The sequence below is a fragment of the Rhamphochromis sp. 'chilingali' genome (assembly GCF_963969265.1).
Source record: "Rhamphochromis sp. 'chilingali' genome assembly, chromosome: 2".
NCBI classification, from domain to species: Eukaryota; Metazoa; Chordata; class Actinopteri; order Cichliformes; family Cichlidae; genus Rhamphochromis; species Rhamphochromis sp. 'chilingali'.
The window spans coordinates 10,019,262-10,041,195 of record NC_137930.1 but is presented as its reverse complement, the minus strand read 5'-3'; the positions used below and the strand labels follow the sequence as shown (position 1 = coordinate 10,041,195).

General features: G+C 39.7%; 1 protein-coding gene across 1 annotated transcript in view; it reads left to right on the top strand.

Annotated features, from left to right (window-relative positions):
• Positions 1–21,934, top strand: part of nrn1la (neuritin 1-like a) — a 114,743-nt gene that overhangs the window by 70,232 nt on the left and 22,577 nt on the right. Inside the window, exon 2 of the mRNA XM_080862614.1 lies at positions 18,993–19,137. Within this exon, the coding sequence (XP_080718740.1) occupies positions 18,993–19,137 (145 nt within the window). The remainder of the gene's footprint in view (positions 1–18,992; positions 19,138–21,934) is intronic.

Sequence of the window (21,934 nt, the reverse complement as noted above, 5' to 3'; positions counted from 1 at the left end):
TCCTGTAGTCCACGATGAGCTCCTTGGTCTTCTCGGTGTTAAGCAGCAGGTTGTTTCTGTCGCACCACTCAGCCAGACGATCCACCTCCTCCCTGTAGGCGGCCTCATCGTTGTCACTGATGAGGCCAATCACCGTGGTGTCATCTGCAAACTTAATGATGGTGTTGGAACCATCAGCAGGTCTGCAGTCGTGGGTGAAGAGGGAGTAGAGGAAAGGGCTCATCACACAGCCTTGTGGTACACCGGTGTTCATTGTGATGGTAGATGAGCAGCGGTTATCCAGCCGGACATGTTGGGGGCGGTTGGTCAGGAAGTCCAGTAACCATTTGCAGATGAGGGAACTGATACCCAGGTCTGTCAGTTTCCTGATGAGTTGTGAGGGGTGGATTGTATTGAATGCTGAACTGAAGTCTATAAACAGCATTCTGGCGTAGGTGTTGTTGTTGTCCAGGTGTGAGAGGACAGAGTGCATTGCGATGGAGACTGCATCCTCTGTGCTCCTGTTCTGGCGGTATGCGAATTGGTGGGGGTCCAGGGTGGGGGGGAGACAGGATTTGAAGTGTGCTAGGACCAGTCGCTCTAAGCACTTAGTGATGATGGGGGTGAGTGCTACTGGGCGGTAATCATTATTATCATTATTATCATTATTAATAAAAATGTGATTTTAAAGTTTGTTAACATGAATGCATTGGTTAGAACAAAAACAATATCTTCAGGATAGAGTTCAAAGGAAACTTTGTCATCCCTCCATTCTCTCTGTTTTTCAGCTGTTTTGCTTTGAATCTCCTTTGTTACAGCCACTGTATGACACCGAAAGCACCTGTTATTGCATGGCGCCTTTTGTTTGAAAATTCTAGGTCATCTCTTACTTCATTATCAAATTTAGGATTAGGTGGCTTTGTAATCTACTGTATGTTTTTATCACATTTTTGAAACCATCAACTCTTCTACATGTGTTCCTAAAATTCGGATTCTGATTCCACCACTGTGCATCCATAGCTACCACCACCATATCAAAAAATAAGAGTTGCTTCTTTTGGTGCTAAATATCGGCACAATAGGTTTGAATGTCGCAAACTTGGTTTAAGTATTATCCTTGCTACATGTTGCTCCAGAAATCCTTATGAAATAAAGTTGGGTTGCAAAAATCTAACCTCTTAGTAACAATCTTGTCACTCAGCTGTCTTTGTAAATACCGACAGTACTTCTTTTAACGCACTGGCGTAACAAATTGGTAAATCTGGCTCTCAGTGTTTGCTCTCATCCTTTAGGATTATGCAAAATAAAGTTATCAAACTTTATGCACAGTGCCCATTTTCATTCCAGGCACAATGCAATGCCCTAAAGCTCACATGCTGTTGTTATGAACGAGCTGAACTGATGAGCAAATCAAGATAATGTGCTAGTTCCTGCAAAGAAAAAATATAGAAGGAAGTTATGGTGTAAAGATAAATGCTGCCAGCATGATTGTCTTTGTGATGCACTGTGCGCACCAAGCACTTTTATTCAAAGTAATCAAAACAGAGCTTCAGTCAGTTTTGACAATTAAATGCAACAGCAAGTTTGTTTGGCTATTTGTAAGAAAATGATGCTAAAGTGCTCTTCACGTGAACAACAAATCCCAATATTTTTCCTTATAGTTTTTCCTGATTTGTATACTTATGCTGGTGTACGATGGTGAAATGGTAAATGGTAAATGGCCTGTATTTGTATAGCGCTTTACTAGTCCCTAAGGACCCCAAAGCGCTTTACACATCCAGTCACCCACCCATTCATGCACACATTCACACACTGAAGCTACGATGTGTGTAGCTGTGTGTGTCCCAGCTGCAGGAGCTTCACAGAGCCTTGCTTGTAGAATAGAAGAGCAGCTGCTGGTCTCATCCTTGGCCATGATATTTGAAGGTGACTCCAGCAGGTGTCTCGCTTACAGTTTTGGACCTCTGGAGTATGTTAAACTCAGCCTAGGCCTTGAAACTTTTGATACCCTTTACTGTGACTTTAGTGTGCGCACACTAACTAAAATGAAGAAAGAGCAATAAGAGGGAATGTTTGATTTGTGCAAAATACATCAAGCCACTTCTTGGTGATAAAAATTAAACATATACCAACAATGTGTTTAAAAAGTACTTGAAAGATCAAGCATATTCTTCTTACCGGTAAGTTCATCTTAAACTAATAATGTAGAGAGAGACTGAGAAACTCCTTCTATTAGTGCGTATGAATTTCAAAGAGCTGGTGGAATATGAAAGGTGAAAAGGCAGGCAGCTCCAGGAGGACAAATCAAAGAGATTTAAAAAAGCAGACGATCTTTTTGAGTTTCACAAACAGTCTTTATAAATGTGAACGCCTTGCAAAGGTCAACAAATGTGTTACATCTTCCAAAACAACAACATAAATCACATTGCACTTTGCCACTGTGCATTGCTTACTTTGATTGATATAGTCTGTTTCTTTCAGGTAAATGCCTCCATGATCCTTGTGTTCTGTATTTTTTCTACCTTTTTGAAAACACGAACATACTTTGCTTTTTACATAAAAAGAAATGTGTCGGATGGAGTTCAATAAATGCTGAACTCTTCTTCTATTTAGAGGTGGTTGCATGGGATTAAAGACTAAGTCTGGCAACATTCTCTTTGTTTCTTAATGTCAACACCTATTAAACTTTCTGCTTGTCTATGTGCTCAGGCATCATATATTCCTGTAATGCAAGGCTCTGCATATGGAAGTGCACATTCGCTGTAGATTACTGTAATATTTCTCCAGCTTCACCAGGGATGACAGATAAAATGTCAGGGCTTTGTGTGCGGGCAGGCGGAAATGTGGATCCAAATGCAGGACTCCGAGACGAAATGTAACTGAAAACCACAGCTTTTATTGCTGGCACGAAACAGAAACCAAACCAAGCAGGAACACACAGGTAGGATCTGAGGGTACGACACGACACTGGGTTGAGGACAACACAGGGCTAATATACACAGGGTGGTAATCAGGGAATGGGTAACAGAAGGGAGACACAGCTGGGGGAGATCAGGGCTAACGAGACGGGGGAGCTAAGCTGCACACACTAACATAAGACAAAGACTTTCACAATAAGACAGGAAACAAGAAACCACTAAACAAAGATGCAGACACGACACTGAACAGAAACTGCAATACACATGAGAACCCAAAACCTAAGAACTGATCCCTCACCAAGAATAACAGAAACAGATCTATAATGATAACAATAAACAAAGCACCAGAACATCAGAAAACAATCCATAATGCAAAAATAAACCAAAATATAAGAAACTCAAAATGCTGGGTCAACACTGACTCAGAACCGTAACATAAAACAGTGGATGCCAACTTTCCAAAGTTATAAAATCCCCTCCACATTATAAACACTGATTGGTCAACGTGAACATTTAAAGCTATATGGTAATGTTGATATTTATGAAGCTCATCTTTCAACCATCTTTGCGAGGTGTCAGATTTACAAAGCAGCGCAAATGGAAGTGAAAAGTTCTGCAGGGATCTCCGGTAAACAATGTGCAAATGTATCAACGCAGACACAACCGTTAAATTTTTTTTATGATGATCAACACAATCTTCAGTGCTTTATGCCCTTTAGTAACACACTAACACACAAGTGCCTTTTGTAACTAGTAATCTGGTAATCATAAGTGTGGGTTTATCCTCAGAGGAAACAGCGTAAGGCAGGGAAGGAAGTTCAATATGTGGAAGCTACTGCAGCTGTGCCATGTGCACAGATGTGCAGAGTGCTCTCATTTTTACTGCATGCTGCTCGATTTCACTGGTATCTAATCAGACACATTTCAAGCTGTGGGCAACAAAAAGGACATCAGTGTGGTTAGTGTTTCAGCAAACTGTCCAACTGCATTCAGTGACACTGTCATAGATTCATTATATATTCCACAGTATTAGTGTGGAATATACTAACAGCTGCATTTTATCAATTTGTTATGTAATAGAGGCAACACAAGACAAAAAGGCAAACTAGATGAAATTTGATTTCTCTCAGTTGTGCACACTGAGAGCTCAGTGTGCATAACTCTGACAAGGCAAAGAATTGCTTATCTGTGAGCAACAATGTGCAGGCGATTCTTAGAGACTGGAAACTGCTTGCTGTAAAACTGATAATGCATCCATGGCATAAATGCTTCTAACTTAGCAGCTATCCTCCTCTCACTCCGTCCTTACACGTCCGCTCTCTTATGTTAAAATGCCAAGACTGAGGACCGAAGTGTGCAAAGCTAACCTTGAACATTCTCGGTGGCATCTTGCAATTTTGCACTTTGAAAGGCAAACTCCAACGAATACATTTGCAATAATGCCAGTCGAATTCATAAAAGTTTCCAGCTTTCAGCTTTCAGTCACAAACTCACAAAGCATCGCTTTGGTAGATCCTAAGAGCAGTCTTTTAACATTAAAAGAGTCCCGGCTTCTTTTTTTTAAAATGCTGAATATACTATATAGCTAAAGCTGATGAGTCACTAGTTCTGTAGATGTTTGGCTCTGCTTGAAGATTGTGCTAAAAGAAAAGTTAAGGGCTCAAAAAAATCTATTAACATTTGTCCTGCTGGAGATCGTGACTGTATGAGGTAAATTTCATGGCAACCTACAGTTTATCACAACAGAGACACATGTAACTCATAACCACAAAAGCCAATCTTTTGATTGGATTAGAAAAACAAAGGAATCACCATTGTCAGAAAACATAATCCTCTGCGACCCTTTGTGCATTGATCTCACCTCTTTGGCAAGTGGTGCTGAAGCCAAACTCTAATTATACCGAAGCAAAATACCGACTTGTTGAAGTCTCGACAACAGCTCGTCCTCCTTCCTATTCAGGAATCAGCTCCTGTTTATAGATCACTATATACCCCATATATTACTCAAACTAAAGTAAATTTGCATTATTCATTTAATGGTATTCAGGTGACTGAAACTGAACCGGCAGCTACTTGTCCAGCCAGTTGGAGTAGACGGTCATGAATAATGCAGGTTTGATGTGAATCGCTTCAGAAACAGAGTGCCGGAGTATAAAGGGGAATCTGGATGAAAGGTAAAATGAATTTACAGAAATCAAATGGGAGGAGTTTAGATTAGATTTTTAAAAAGTAATACATAGTAACTCAGGGTATTTTAGACAGTCTGAAAGGAAGGCCCTATTATGATCATGAGAACATTTATCATATCAGCTGCTGGTTTGCTTTAGCAGCAGATTTCCCATAATTCCATATAAAACAAATCGTTTTATTCAAATATAATTGCCAATAGGTGCAGCCGGGGTCCAAGAGCTTTTTGAGCTGATCTGCCTCAGCAAAGAAACTAAAAGATATTTAAAGATAACCCATCATCTTTTAGAAAAATGTCTCTGTATATTTGTAGTTCTAGTCTCATTATCTTTATTCGGGAGCTGATGAGCCATAAAGTACTGACAGGCAGAATTACACACCCTCTGTCTTTTCATAGGATTTGTTGACAATTTGAAAAACCCAGAAAAAAGTCGGCCTGGTCCTTCAGCATTTATCATATTGATTTAATAACCCAGCGCACTGGGTGAAGTGAGAGCAATGTTTCCTAACATCAATAGTTCTAAACTGTTGTGCCAAACAAATACTATTTATCAGAGCAATTCATCAGCCTCATCAGAAAAATGTTTTTCTACACTTCTTCATATCTTCTGATCCTCTTTATTTCTCTCCGATTGCAATCAACTCTGCAAAGCCTGGAGATTTCTCAAGCTGCCTATATCAATCAGTCACTCGACCTCTCCTCTCCCACTGTGCTTTTTTTTTTTTTTCTCTCTCCTTGGGCTCAGTCTTAGTTCAGATATCAAATATTAATCACGGCAGGTTGAGAAGCAGTTGATCGGCTGTCGCTTCATTGATCTGCCTGCTACTCTCGGCACTGAGGAGTCCCCTGCAGTTGGAGTTATATGTTCAATAAGCATTTGGAGTTTCAAATGTGATTTGTCTTCCCCTCCATCACTCTTCTATTTATATTGTTTCTATGTATGCCTATATTTTAGCAACCTCTCTGAAATACATCTCTGCAAAGTTGTGATGTTCCAGAGTTTAAATCGGGCATGTTAGGGAAGTTTATTGAAGTTCTGACGAGTGAGTGCACATCTGCACTAACCTTGGCAGTTCCTGCTACTGACTAATGGAGAAAGTCCTGCAAGTGCTTTAATAATTCTCAGCAGACCCATGTTATTTAAATTCAGATTTAGACTTGTTCAGTGATTTGTTTTCTTAACCTGCTTATCCCCTCTAAAGGGGAATGGATCTGTCCCAGCTTGCACTAAGCAGGGCTTGAGGTCAAACCACAGAATACACATCCAATTACACTTAGCAACAGATAGGCTGTTGGCCTACTGTGACCCCGGACACATCTTTTCAGGACTTTACCTTCATCTCAGCTTGATTTCTCTGGTCCGTGATGTCCAAAAAGGTGATTCTATGATGGCGATAGCACATTCCTATGATGTAAGAACTATGAGGTTTTACTTTTAAAATGTATAGAAAAGAATGGTAGCACAAGTGTGTATGTCTTTGTGTTGCTGATCAGCTATGCTAGCAAGGCCCTAGAGAAACAGAAGCTAGTCAAGGCTTCTGGAGGGGCTGGAACCTATCCCAGCTGCCATATGGCAAAAGGTTGAGTACGTTGTGGGCAGACTGTCAGTGTATCACAAGGCTAACACAGAGAAACAGACAACCATTCACACTTACAGCCGCTTTATGATCACCAGTTAAACATGCATGCCCACGCAGCCTCAGAGAGAGCAAATTCCAGATAGGAAGGCCCAACTAGCTGTTGGATTCAGACCCAGGATCTTCTTGCTGTGAGGAACCACTTGAGGAAAGCACTACATTATAGAGAAGTAACTTTATAGAGTATTCTTTGTTAGAGCTTTTACAGGCTCAGGTTACAAGCTAAGTTTTGTGATCACTTTTCATCCAGTGTTGACTGGTCAGAGTTATTATTTTCCAGCACGGATGTTGAACATACATACTGCAATATTCTCATTATGTACACGGTGGCAACATTAAACATGTAGTGTGTAAAGGCCATTTAATCAGCAGATATGCTGCATGTGATAATCTTTGTAGAAACTGCAGTGAACTTTTGGGAAATGTACACAAGTCAGTATCATGTCAGAGACATTACAAGAGAGATGCTTATGTTAAGTATGGCCTAGGAGCTTCTAGTGGGATCTTGGTTGTGTCTTTAACTTTTAGATCCAGCATTGTGCTGGGAAATTTTAGCTTTTTTTTTTTTAGGCAGTTTGTGTGATGTGAAAAAGTTTTGACTAGACTACACTATGAAAAGTTGCTTAGCAACCATGTAGCCATCTGGAAACATCACTGTTCTGTGTTTTGACTGCGGCAGCGTTGTGCAACACACCAGCACGGCTCTCATCTACCTCTGATTCTTCCAGCCTGTAAACCACCGGGCATCTCCCTGCCTCGGCACTTCATTTAGTACATCTAAATGGCGTGGGCTGTTGATTAATACAGAAGAAAATGTGATGTGAGCTGACAGGAGCCGGAGCCGCTAACTAGTATGATAAACGTTGTTTATTATCCTGGATTGGATAATCTGATTTTGAGACTGACATTTTTAATCATTGATCTGTCTGTTGTCTGCTGGCGCAAAGACCTGTGCTTATAGAACCTCACTGCAATCCATAGTGATGACAAAAGGTGAACTGCCGTTTATACTAAGCATGAATCTAATTTATGAGTTCAACTTACCAAATCTCAGCTCAGATAAGACTGCAGTTAACGTGAATGAAAGTGATGACCTTGAGTTCTTTGAGTTTCAATCCTGGCTTGATTTGATTTCAGATAAAATACATTATTATGCAAATCTATGGTAAGTTTACATGTCAATCATTTGATTCTGGGGTGTCGTCTTGATGTGAGATCACAGTGTAAAAACATTAACCCTTGCTCTGTCAGACCCCTCTGCTTGGAGACCTCAGCATGAAGTGGAAAATCTCCTATCCAGTCTTGCAACCAGATGATTAGTTTACAAGCCAAACCAGAGACAACAAATCCTGCCAGTTGAACAGATGTGCTTTCCTGCCTTAATTTCCCAGCTGCACTCTGAGTAGTCATTCCAGTTTCAATAGCGGCTTGTGGAGATAATTATAAAACACGTTTTTGAAGAGGACCTCTTCACCATATGTGTTGAAATTCAAATCGGTGCATCATGGGACTACCCTATATCCTGTTGATTTACATTTCCTTCATGCAAATGACTGAATTAGACATAATTCCTATGTAAACACATTACTGCAATAATTTGGTACCTATTAGGAAAATGTGCCATCTCTTTTGTAACACCATTGTTATTTTTTTATGAGACAGTTGTAGTAATGTAAAAGAAGATTTCAACATATAACTGGGTAATTAATCTCTTTTTCTGTTTTTCCCTTGAATGAGAGTGAGATAAGATGCCAGTGTCATAGTTTTGTTTTAAGCACAAGGATTTATTCAGGGCCCTGTTAGCCCAGGCTTACCTGAGGGTTAAAAGACGTAGCGTCGGCAACGACCAATCACAAACATGGACAACTTTACTATCAGCCAAGAGCAAAGCAAGTTCACTAGTGCTAGGATATATATATTTTTTTCCTTTTCTGGATTCAACTACCCTTTCCTTAGGAATCCTGTTAAGCGATATCAACTTGGTAAATCAAACCAATGAGTCTGGGGGTAAATAGAATAGAATGATCCTTTAATTGTCCCGCAAGGGGAAATTTGGTTGTGACAGTAGCAAAAAAACCCCCCCAAAAAAACACATATACAAACAGAACAGGACACAGAACAAAAACACACAATTTTTTTTACAGAAAAAAGTATTTACATCATGGACAGTAGTTACAAAAACAGAATACTGTACAGTTATTAAGATTATTGTACAGATAAAAATGGCAAACCCAGGTTGTAGTGTGCAGACAGAGCAGGGTACTGGAAAATGTTTAAATAATTAAGAATATTTAGAATATTTAGAAAAAGTGCAGATTGTGCATTGTACCTGTGCATTAAAAAGTAAACGTGTAACATCCAATAAGTTAGTATATATAAACTGAGAAAAATAATGTGCAAGTTATAACAGTAGTAGTTGTTCGGCTGATTAGTGCAAATTACAGCGCTGATGTAAACATCTATGTTTGTTGGGAGCAGTTTTGATTGTATAGGCAGGTGTCTCCTGGCAGCAGAGAGATATATTTTACAAACAAACAAAAAAGATATAACATTGAAAAAAATCCCAAAATCCAAAGCTTTACATGTAATACACACCAAACACAGTTTACTGCAGTGAAGACAGTGTGTCAAAGCATGTGTAATAGGAGAAATACTGTACAGTATGTATAGTAGGCCACTCAAAAGCACTTTGCATGCTAAGACTGGACAGGTCCACTTAAAGCCGGGAAGGAATGCATGACTAATGAGGAAAGGAAAGCAGTGAGGGCTGAAGACTTTCACTGCCCATCTGACCACAGATTTAAGATGGGGGTATACTTAAAATTAAATTCAGGCACTACTTAAATATAAGCAATTTATTCTTTTGGCATGTTCATGACAGTTTTAGTCTTTTTCTTCCAGTTTCAGCAATTTTTCACAAGTATGACAGCGAACATGGAAAACAACTAACATGGGCAGTTTGGATTCGGCTAACAGAAACACTCTCTACTAACACTTTACTTTTTGTTAAAGTTTATAGTTATGACTCGATCAAGTTACCCTGAACCCTACCCTGAACTGCTACAGGCTGCTGGGGGCTTCCCATGATGCACTGAGGTTTTCTTCTTCACTCACGTCTTTCACTGTGTGTTTAGAGACCACTCTGGATTTAGTAATTAATTATTACTAATCTCTGGCTCTTTTCCACTGTGTGTATTTTGTTCTATTTTCCTCCCCTCACCCCCAACTGATCACAGCAGGTACTTGCCCCTCACTGAGCCTGGTTCTGCTGGAGGTTTCTTCCTGTTAAAAAAAGAGTTTTTCTTTCCCCCTGTCACCAAGTGCTTGCTGAAGTGGGTCATCTGATTGTTGGCGTGTTCTCTGTATTAATGTAGGTTCTGTATCTTAAAATATAAAGTGCACTGAAGCAACTGTAAATAAAATTGAATTGAATTGAGCTGGTATTTATTCAGTGCCTTTCTACTCTTATGTATTAGTTTGAATATTTTCACATGAATCATTTGATTAGTCAATATTACTCAGGGTTAAACTTGAAGTTAGCTCACTAGGCTTTGTGATAGATTTAAAAAAATATTGAACAAAAACTGTCTTTAAAAATGATTTTGAGGGAAACATGGGAACTCTTTTTTGGTAAACAACAGCTTGGTGACCTGTCACAGCTTTAACTTGAACTTAAAAAGTAAGGTCACAGCATTACGCCTATTGTGAAAGAAAAACGGTCTTTTCCTACATGTCCTTCGGCAGCTTCTCTTCACAGTCACACTTTTTTTTTTTTGGACCATGTGCTCCTTTATTGGTCATTACTCATCCTCTCGTCCTCCCCCATTGTCTCCTTTTCTCTCTCACACATTCATCTTTTCTCCTACTCCAGCTGTTTTTCCCTCCTCAGGTCTTCATTAAAACTTGATGGAGATGAGTGAAGCCAATAATCTTCAAACTTTTTGAACAACCAGGCCTGAAATCAATAGGATTCCTTTAAAAAACACAAAAGGAAAATGAGAATAGGAGAAGCTCTGGTTTATTAAATATTAAACAGTAAATCTCTGGGGAGGTGGGGAGGAGCTGTGGCGATGCAGTGTCTGACCCAATTAGCATCTCCTGTTCACCTGCCAGGCTACAGCCGTGGTTCCTCTCTTGACTTTTACCCATCACGACAAGCCTCTTCTGGGACAGACACACTCTTCAGCAGTGTTACCTCCGCCGTCTTGTACACTAATTATGACATGATGCATCTGTGCCTGTCACACCATTGAAGAGGGCCATTTTAGCTCGGTCACTATCAGCTCCAAAACGATCTCACTCTTCGGGAGAGATGGCTGTCACAAGTCACTGTGAGGCTCCTCTGGGATGAGCTAACTGTTTTGTAATGCTGCCTCAGCTTTTTATGTCACCTGTCTTGAGTTTCCGACAGATATTTTAGCTTAACTTTAGAAATACTCTTATGTATACATACACATCTATTTTAGCAAAACGTTTTAAGATTTAAATCTGCGTTATTCAGTCTGATTGTTGAGGCCCTGCATCATGTCGCATTGGGGACATTTTTGAGCACTATAGTTAGAATTACAGCCCATAACAGCATCAGATATTGTCCTGTTTGAAGTATTTTGTTCTTTTAGGTGCATTAGGCAGAAACTATGGGAAAAATGCACATTTTAAAAAATAAACCTATTGTTTTGCGGCTCTGCCCTCTTCACATAAGATGAGCGTAGGAATATGCCAAAAAGCTGTGTACGCATAAAAAATGATGCAATACTGGACTGAACTGTCCAATCCCTGGTCTATAAAGACACGCTATGAGCAATGTTTTATAAATCCTGAAAACAAAGCCCAGAGGAGTGGCAGGAGCCTAGTTCTTTCTCTGAATTACAATATGCTCAAAGGTTATTATGGATTTCTCTGTCTGATTATGCCAGAAACATGATGGTTATCCCCCAGCTTTAAATCTTTAAGCAACTAACCTTTTAGCTTGTGTAAAGTCTAGAAAGTTTGTGTGCACTATTATCATAGTATCTTTTTTTTTGTACGTTTGTCACACTTAAAATCTTTCAAATCATCTAGATGAAGTTGTTTATTATTAACAGGAATAAAAATAAAAAGGGAAATAAAAGCTAACGGAAAGCTAAGTTCAGTTTCTCTAGCCACACCCAAACCTGATGACGTCCATACACATTCTCAATAAAGAAGAGAAAATGGAGTAGACCAAAAGATCCTGTGAGCTAAGGAAATTGAAGTACAAATGAGAAACAAAGTCACTGAGATCTCTTCGTTGGGAAAAGGCTATAAAGCCATTTCTAAAGCTGTGGGAACAGTGAGAGCCATTATCCACAAATGGTGAAAACATGGAACAGCGGTGAACCTTCCCAGGAGTGAGGAGGAGATCAAAATTACCCCAAGAGTGCAAGAACGACTCATCCAAGAGGTCACAAAAGAACCCAGAACAACATCCAAACATCCTGAAGGAGAATGTCCAGCCATCTGTTTGTGGCCTCAACCTGAAACACATTTAGGTTCAACAATGATCAAAACACTCCAACAAGAATTACAACAATAATGCAAAGATGAGTGGGACAAAATTCCCCCACAGTGCTGAAAAAGACTCATTGCCAGTTATTGCAAACAGTTAATTGCAGTTGTTGCTGCTAAGGGTTATTAGGTTTCGAGTGCAACCACTTTTTCACACAGAGCCATGTAGGTTTGGAGTTTTTTCCTTCCTTTAGAAACTGCATTTTGTGTTTACTTGTGTTATCTTTGACTGATATTTAAATTTGGGGGTCACCAATTTTTCTGACAAAAACTTTAAGAACCAGAGGAGCTCCCAAAAGAGTTTCGATCGTTTTGCAACTCTAATTATGTTTGCTACATTAAATTCCCCTTTTGTTTTGTTTTTCCACAGCCGATGACTGTGGGTCACTAACATTAACTCTGAAGCCACCAAAGCTGAGCTGTGCTTGAATGCAAAAAAGTGCTTTTATTTCTAAGCATGCAGACTCCTCCACAGAGGTTTTATCTATTAGTATATCCATTTTGCTTACTTTACTGTGTCCCAGAGAGCCAGCACCATACGCTGACTCATTGTTATAGCTATTTTAGACTTGTACATGGTGTCCAGTTTTTAATGTAGTGTAACCATAGTATGCCCCCTCCACTGTATAACTAATAACCAAAACCTGTAGATATATCCAGTTATATCTAACACAGAGTTACCTAAGAAGGTATAATTAAAGATAAATATTATAGTTTTTGTAAGAAGAAAGGGCTGTTTTTTTAATCTCATGTGTATGCAGTGATAACTATTCAAACATTGTGATTCAATAAGCAACTAGTCATTGGTGTGCGTGGCCCATCACAAGGCAGGAGCCTCGAGATGAAAGAGCAGGCAGATGCATTTTTAAAAAAAAGGAAAGACAGGAATAAGCAGCAGATGGCAAAAGCAAGAATCTGCCAAAACATTTTATTGCACCTCCTCTTGTTTTCACCTTCTTCATCACTAGCGAGGAGACAGAAGGTGGAGGTAAGGAAACGCCATAAACCAAAATAATTCTGAAATCTTTGTGTAAATCAGGCATGTTTGTTTTCTGTTTCAACCCGTCACCTCTCAGCTGTGAGGTGAAGTGACGGGTGACTTAGTGTTTCCAGACACACGTCAGGTGTTCTATTGATTTCCTGTCTATCCTCCACCTGAAGCAATGAATCTGGGACGTACTTACCTGTGTAAAAAAATATCAAGAATGAAAGAGTTACTAGTGAGGAAAGATGTAGCAAGATAATCACACTCTACTGCAAATTAATAATGACTCTCATAAACTGTTCATATTTTTTTCAATTTAAATAAGATTCAAATTAAAAAATAACTAAAAATAAATAAGAGTTTAAAAAAAATCCATTTACTTAAATTATTAGGATATGCCTTAAAATTAGTCAGTGGGTATTATTGAAGCCTGTGTTGCTTTGACAGAAGCCCTCAGCTCATCGTTTTTTGGGGGTTTGGTGTTTCTCTTCTTCCTCGTTATAATACTCCATAGATTCTCTGTGGTGTTCAGGCCATGCAAGGTGGCACTGTGGGAAGGCACTAAGTCCTGCTGGAGAGGGAAATTGGTGTCTCCATAAAGCTTGTCAGAAGGTGGAGGAATAAAGTGACCTCCTGGTAGATGCTGTGTTGACTTGGACTTGTTAAAACACAGTGGACCCGACCGCCTCCAACACCAGCAGGTGAAACGGCACCCCAAATCATCACAGACTGCAGAAGCTTCACACTGGACTTCAAACATCTTGGATACTGTGCAACTTCACTCTCACTCCACACTCTAGGACCTTGATGTTCAAATGAAATGCAAAGTTTACTTTGATCTAAAAAGAAGACTTTGGGCCACTCAGCAACACTGCAGCACTTTTCCTCCCTAGCCCGGGTATGATTCTTCTGACGTAGTCTCTGCTTCAGGACTGTCCTGATATTAGGAATGTAAAAGCTGCAGCTCGTTTCCTGAAGACATCTGTGCATGGTGATGTTTTCATGGCTGATGCACTGATACCCGCCTCAGTCCTTTCCTTGTGAAGCCTTCCCAAGTTCTTGAGTTGATTTTTCTTGACAGTCCTCTCAAGGCTGCACCTTTTCCTACCACAATTTTTCTTCCATCAACCTTCCAATAATATTTTTCAAAAGCCAGTTGAATAACGGCCTTTTCAGCCCTAATCGTCTGTGTTTGAAAGGGTCTTTATGTATCTTACAAAGATACCTCCCATGTGCCTCTTGGGTGAGGTGTTCGGGGCACGTCCAACCGGGGGGAGCTCTTGGAAGACCCAGGGCTTGCTGGAGAGATTGAATCTATCAGCTGGCTTTGGAGAGGTTCTGTGTCTTCCTGGATTAGCTGGAGGAGGCGGCTGGGGAGAGAAAGATCTCGGCATCTCTAAGAGACTGCTCCACAGACCTGGAAAAGCAGCAGAAAATGAATGGATGGATTTAATTTGATTCATTATTAATCTACCTGTTGTTTTCACATTAATACACGCTTTACAACACAGCTCAGGGTGACTGTGTATGCTTGTCCTCTGCTGTTCTTTTTAATAGGCTATATATTTGAGGATAAAGATCCGGTGTCTTCTAGTTTAGATTTAAACTGGAAAAAGGCAAAGCATTAATTTGATATAAAAACTGATGAGCAAATTTAGCAACATTTAACCAACAATTCTTAAATAATGGCATCAAAGTTTGACTATCCCTTACCACTTGCCTCTAGCTTGTGGGAGGCACATAATTGTAGTACTGGGGGAAAAATATTTTATGTAAACCCACAATCATTACATATTCCTTGGCAGTTTAATTGGGAAGACAAGTCATTATTATAAAAAACATATTTTCCAAAGAATAGGGTTTATATTTCTGGCTCAGGATGGTGAATCCTCGTTGTCTATCTTATAAAGAGCTGATTGGTTTGTTTTTGGGAATCAAGCTTGAAATGTTGAGATTAGAATTAAAAGTGACAAAAAGTTAAAAGCCTGTGATGGAATAATTCCTTCTTTTGCTTTCATGACACTTTACCAGTCCCTGAAGTCTTCTCAGGCCTCTGATTCATATTCATTTGCTGCTGCTTGAAAGATGAGAAAGAATCATTTGAATCAAACACTCATGCCTCTGCCCTGAAAAAGCTCTCGTTGTCTGAGGCGCGTACATGAAAGCTTGGTTCTCTGCCATTTCAGGCCTCAGTAAATACCAGCGCAAGACCAAAACACACAACACTTTTTAAATTATTACTTCAAAATGCATCACCTAATTGTGCATCTGTGGAAGAACTTCCTCTTCTTTCCAAACTCAAGTGTGACAGATGAGATGCTGTAAACAGCTATGTGACTCGGGGCTCTCGGGAGTGGCATTTGCACTTTAGTGGCAGATTTTTTATGTCCTCAGAGAATTTTCATACACAAACAAACAAGAAGCAGATTTTTGAATGGCCTCTATATTTTTTTATTTTTCTCGATGTGTCATATAGGGATGAATCATCATGCTGAGAACAGTTAACCTCAAATCTGTAATATATTTAACAAATTTATGACTTGATTTGAAGTATTCACTTCAAACTATAACATCAGACAATGTCATTTAACTTGAATTCACCTGTAACCACTTTCTGACACCGGAAACTGCATTTTTAATATGAAGCGTTGTATTCCCCCTGTGTCAAGCATGCTCCCCCGATCTTTACCAGATACTTTGAAGTGACAGCAAACAGCTCGTCTTGCTTGTTGTGTCCCAACAATGCACGCTGTCAACTGATATGATGCTGCTTGAGCTGCTTGACACATGACAGATTTGTTGGTGTTGCTTCTGGTTGTATCCTTTTCTGAAAGGTATTTGTATTTCTGCAGTTAGCATATTTCTCATTCAAGCTGTAAATGCAAAGCTTCAAAATCAATTCTGATTTGAAGAACGAATGAAGTGACCTTATATGCGTAAAAGAGGACAATCAGAGAATATCTGCTATTCTGCAGCTTTCCCCCTCACTTTTATTATGTTTCAGCGTCATGGGGTTATTGCTTTTTTCCAACATGCAATATTTCTGTCATTTAAAAAAAAAAAAAAGTGTGATCCAGTTCCAAAATGCCTGACAGACGCGTTGCAGGGGTAGGCAACTCCAGGCCTCGAGTGTCGGTGTCCTGCAGGTTTTAGATCGCACCCTGGGTTAACACACCTGAATCAAATGATTAGTTCATTACCAGGCCTCTGGAGAACTTCAAGAAATGCTGAGAAGTCATTTAGCCCTTTAAATCAGCTGTGATGGATCATGGACACATCTAAAACCTCCAGGACAATGGCACTCGAGGCCTGGAGTTGCCTACCCCTGCGTTAGAGAGTAGCTGCTAGACATGGTGGAGCTTTAGCAGGTGATGCTACCACAGATTCTAACAGAAACACCTCTTCATATGGTTATTTTAAACAAGCAGCTGGTTGCTATCACCCACATAATCAGGTGACCCTATATAAGTTGTAAGTAGGTCATCTGAACTGGCTAAAAATGAAGTGAATATGTTAATCCCAAAAAATAAACTTTCTCGAATAGTGAGGAAGTGCAGTTTGAGGCCAGAGCCAAAAGAAGCGAGCCGGTCGCCACAAAACACAACGGAAAAAAACATGTTTACAGCCTGGTATGAAAATTGGTTTAGGTTTCAGTAGCTGATTGCACGGGGAGTGAATTTTTATAAAACTTATGCATTATTAAGGGTGTGGGTGCTTTGAGTGACAGGTGGGTGCTCTCTTGTGTTCAGTGTTTGGTTGTGTTAAAGAAACTCTAAAGATGCTGCTGTTCATGTTCGGTTTTCCACTATAGTATGCAAAAGAATTCTCATAGGATACAGTGGGACAAAACATGAGACACCAGGTGACCTGAGGTTGAGCAGGCCCCAAATTACATGCCAGCAGCAACCCACAGATCAGCCCTCTTAATCCTAAACCACCTTGTAACTTTTTCTGCAGCTTTGCTCACAGATTGAACGGCCCTCCTCTTGGCCTCTCCTGTAAGTCCCAACCACGTGAGGACTTTGCAGAATGAATGTCCTGCAAAACCTCTGCATCCGACTTCAAGCTCATAGAGGATTCTGATCTGATCTCCAGCTTCTTTTTATTCTCTTAAGAGAACCCTAGGCTCTCTCTTTCACAGCATGTCTTCCTCGCCTTAACCCAACTGACTGCGGCAGATGGCCGCCCCTCACTGAGCCTGGTTCTTCTGGAGGTTTCTTCCTGTTAAAAGGGATTTTATCCTTACCACCGTTGCCAAAATGCTTGCTCATAGGGGTCATATGATAGTTGGGGTTTTCTCTGTTTTCTTTGTATTATTGTAGAGTCTTCATCTTACAATATAAAGCACCTTGAGGCAGCCATTGTTGTGATTTCATGCTATATAAATAAAACTGAATTTATCTGATTTATCTGCAATGACCCCTATACATTATATACATTCTTTCAAATGGCAGTTGATCAGGGTTAGTTGGGGCAGGTCTGTTCTACTAATTGATGCATGCACGTCTGTATGAGTTAGCATGCCCAATCAACGTGATATGACTGATCGTGAAACATGCAGGCTGTTTTCTTTTGCATTGTGCGCCTATTTGTAAATATGTTTCATGGATTTTGTGTCAAAATAGCCAGCTGATACAAATTCTGATCATATTGTGAAACTGGGATTGGGTGCCCTCTTTTAAAGCCTGTTGACTGTACAAACTTTCTTGAGAAGATTCTGGACGGGCATAGCTGTGAACAGCGACGTAAATAACTGACTGTGAATTTAACACTAGTTTGTTATGCTTTGTTTCTATAAAATGGTGATGAACAGGAAAATAAAAGTCAGAAGAACAACTGAAGGAATAATCAAGAATTTGTGTAAACTGAAATCTCATCTTGTTTGATTTCATTCTGCTTTTCAGTTTGACTTTGTTTGTTACCAAATTTCTCATTATGGGAAATAAAAAGCAGCTGCCACTGAAGCTACAGTAGCAGCTGCTGGTATATACAAATATAGGTGTTTACATAGAAATAATTATTTCTGCTTGTGGACTTAAAACAACTCACCTGATTGCATCTGTCTCACTTGCCAATACAGTAATTTTTTTTAATGGGCAGCTAACGAAACATGAAAAAGAGATGACATTTATTTTTTATCCCTCATAGTCTGCTCTAATTGGTTGGCTGCTCTCCAGAGCTGGAAATACAAATCAGTGGAAATAACACTAGCCTTCAAATTGCCGAACAAATTTGAGATATGGGTGATGATTCAGATGTCTGAAAGGAGACTACATCGATGGAATTTGAAGTGTTTCCTCTTTTTGAATGAAAATAGGCATCTTGTCTGGGAGCTTTCATTAGTCTGAGTATTGGCAGCATTTAAACATGATTTGTGTAGGTTGTTACTGAGAATAAAAACAACTCCGACTGGGCTTTTCTCTTCCATTTCCTGGTCACCGAGCCTTCATGTGTCTCATATTGTAAGCTATAAATCAGCAGTGGGCTTTAACTCGGAATGATTGAGGGGAGAAAAAGATCAAAGTTAGGCCTACCTGTAGGTTATACTCAACTCTTCAGTCCTATAACTTTAGCTCCACTGATATACTTTCTATTATTAGGTACAACAAAGTGTTACGTTTACCGCTAACTACTGCAGTCAGATTTCAGCTCAGATTAATCTGTTTTATATGAGTTATTTTTTTCAGTTAAATTTTACTCTGTACTTGTGGTTTTGCAAATAGTTACGTACTTTTTGTGTGTTTGTGTTTGTTTTCCAGTGCTGAGTCCGTGTTCTGCAGTCTCAGCCAGAAGGTGTCACTCCATCTACAAGGGTTTCGCTCAGTGTCTGATGGCTCTGGGTGACAGTTTGACGGACAGCGCCCGCAAGGAGGAGGACACGCACGAGATACACTCCATCTGCAGGTCATTCACTGCAGTCACAACAGTGCAGTTTCCCTCAGATCACTTTCAGTATTCAAACACTTGTTAGTGCGCATTTGGTTATTTAAGAGAGTGGGTTAAGAAATTAAAGGCAGAAGCTCTGTTGGGAAAGAATTACTGATTCTTGGAATTGGAAATAGCATGCAAAAAAGTTTAGATAAGAATTTTGCAATTCCACCTGAGTAGCCTGCTGTCTGAAATCGATAAGGCAGATAGAGGCCAAAGAATGGTGCAATCTGGTACCACAGACTGAAGTCTTGTCTCTCTAATTCCTCACTATGCTCGGTCTTGCCTTTTTACATGCAGTTATGAATAGATTTTTCTCAAATTATGCTGTGTGAACATTAATACATTTTTACCAGGATTAATAACTGCCTGTAAAGAGTTTACCCATCACTGTGAGGCAGAATAAGCCGTAATGCAGTTGTGCGCTTTACTTAGAAGGCGTTACATCCTTTAAATTGCACTCTTCAGTGTCTAGTGAAAACATAAATGAGAGTATTGCTGGGAATGTTCACTTCCTCCACAGTATATTTGATAAAAGTCACTAAACCTCCAGCAGTTATTTGTACAAAACATTTTGTTTGGGACAAATAAAAAAGAAAAAAAAAAAGTTAAATTTATTACAGTCAGAGATATTCAGACACACAGCTCACAGTGTGTGCGAAGGTAAATGAGGATACTATCTTAATTGTCTGCTAATGATTAGATGATTAGATGATTAGCATTATCTACACTGACATCATGTTTTAGTTAGCTGTTTTAGCTTTATCCCTCTCCAGCACATGTCAGTTCTCAGATAGAGCAGTTTTACTCTCCTTTTAGAAGAGTAGCTTAACTGGTTACCCGTCACTTCACGATGCTAATTATTACTTTTCCTTTTACTGCTAAAAGTCACCATTATTAACTTGATGTTCCACTGGTGGGTCTCTAGCTGGCACTTTGATACCAGTCTCTGTTTTTGTGTTGGTATTAAACTTCATATATGATTAACATACCAACATTTTGACCCAAAAGTAAACTTGGGCATTGAAAATAAAACTATTCTGAAAAAATGTTAGTTATATTATGCTGTTTGCGTACCATCACACAGAAGATGCTGGACCACAAAACACACATTAACTGTTTATATTTCATCTATTTATTCCTCCTCTTTTGCAAACGTAATATTCATTTGCCTTTGTGCTGCGTCTTTGACGAGTCAACATCACAGGACTGTGAATGTGCTCCCCAATAAAATAAAAATTGATTGAACAGAGTGGGTTATATGAGAGGAATATCGAAGCTCTTATTTAAAGAGACAGAAAGATCATGGTGATGGAGGTGAAATCAATTTCAACATGTTTATCTTGTTCACTGTTTTGTTTTATATGACAGTTAATTTGACACTGATGCTAAGCTGCAACTGTGAGCCTACAACGTTTTAAGCTATGAGTGAAAACAGGATGTTTAGCTCCAAGCCTGTTTGGTGAGTAGATACCACCACAGTTACTGGTTTACTGTCACAGAATCTTTAAGTCAAAGCAGGATGGAGGACTTAAATGCAGAAAAAACTAAGAAAGCTGTAACAGTTTCAACATCTTTATCGACAGCAATAGCAACAACGTTATTTAGAAGTTAGAAGTTAGTTCACAGGGACAACTGGAGTTGATCAACCCGTCCAAATTAAAGGGGTCCACTAGGAGGGTGGACCCCTCTTAATGCGGCCAAACCAGAGATAAATGTTCCTCAGGCAGAATGCAAAGCTGACTGAGTGCAACTGACTTTATCTTACTTTGAGGACAGGGTGAGTCCTTCGTGGAGGGAGGCGGCTGGTTTGTTGACTTGTAGGCAAGTGAGTTCCAGGAGGGCAGGCGACAAGAGTCAGTGATCTTGGTGAGAATGACCAGTTTCATGGGAGGAAGGTCCCTACACCGATCATAGGCTATGTCTACACTAATCCGGATAAATTTGAAAATGCCGTTTTCGTCTAAAAACGCTCCGCGTCCACACTATCGTTTTCAATCGTTTCCGAACAGCTGTTCATCCACACTGTCCATGTCCATGCGTGAAACGTAAGACGATTCGACCTGCTCATTTCTATCTGCTGTTTATTTACTTTCCAGCTCTTTGAAGTGTCGTGGCAAAAAGTTGAGGAAAAGCACCGAGTTTTTTAAATTGACTGACAATGAGGTGGAGTTGTTGCAAAAGCTCTTCTGGTGCTTGTGTTTCTATTATTGTTGGTTCATTAGCAACCCACAGTGCAAAGTGATAACTTACAAAGAGCTGAAGTGAAACAAGTATTACAAAACAGTCCACTGCAGACATTGGCTGTTCTTTTCATGCTGTTGATCTTTGATAGTTCTTCACTCTTCTCTCTATATGTGGTGAACTACACTATCATTGCCTTTTATATGGCAGACCACTTTTCAGCCAATCAGCAGTCAGCCTATGCATGGTGTTGTCCATGCCAAGCTATATGCTTGTTGTTTTTTTAGTTGGCTTAAATGCAGTCATTTTTACATAGGTTGCATTCCCATCCGTGCAGGCTCTTCATAGGCAAACGGACACAAATATGCTAAATCCCACATTACTGGTCAATCTATATTGCTAACATCAGAAGCTGTGGATGGCAACTGAAATAATAAGATCGCAGAAGCAAGTGGCAGATACGAGGTTTCACTGAAGGATAGCTAAGCTCTCCCTTAAAGTCTGACTCAGTTCCTCACTGTTTTATGAGGGGTTCAGAGTAGAAAAGAGCCAGCTGAGGTGGTTGAGATCACTCCCCTTTCACACCTCG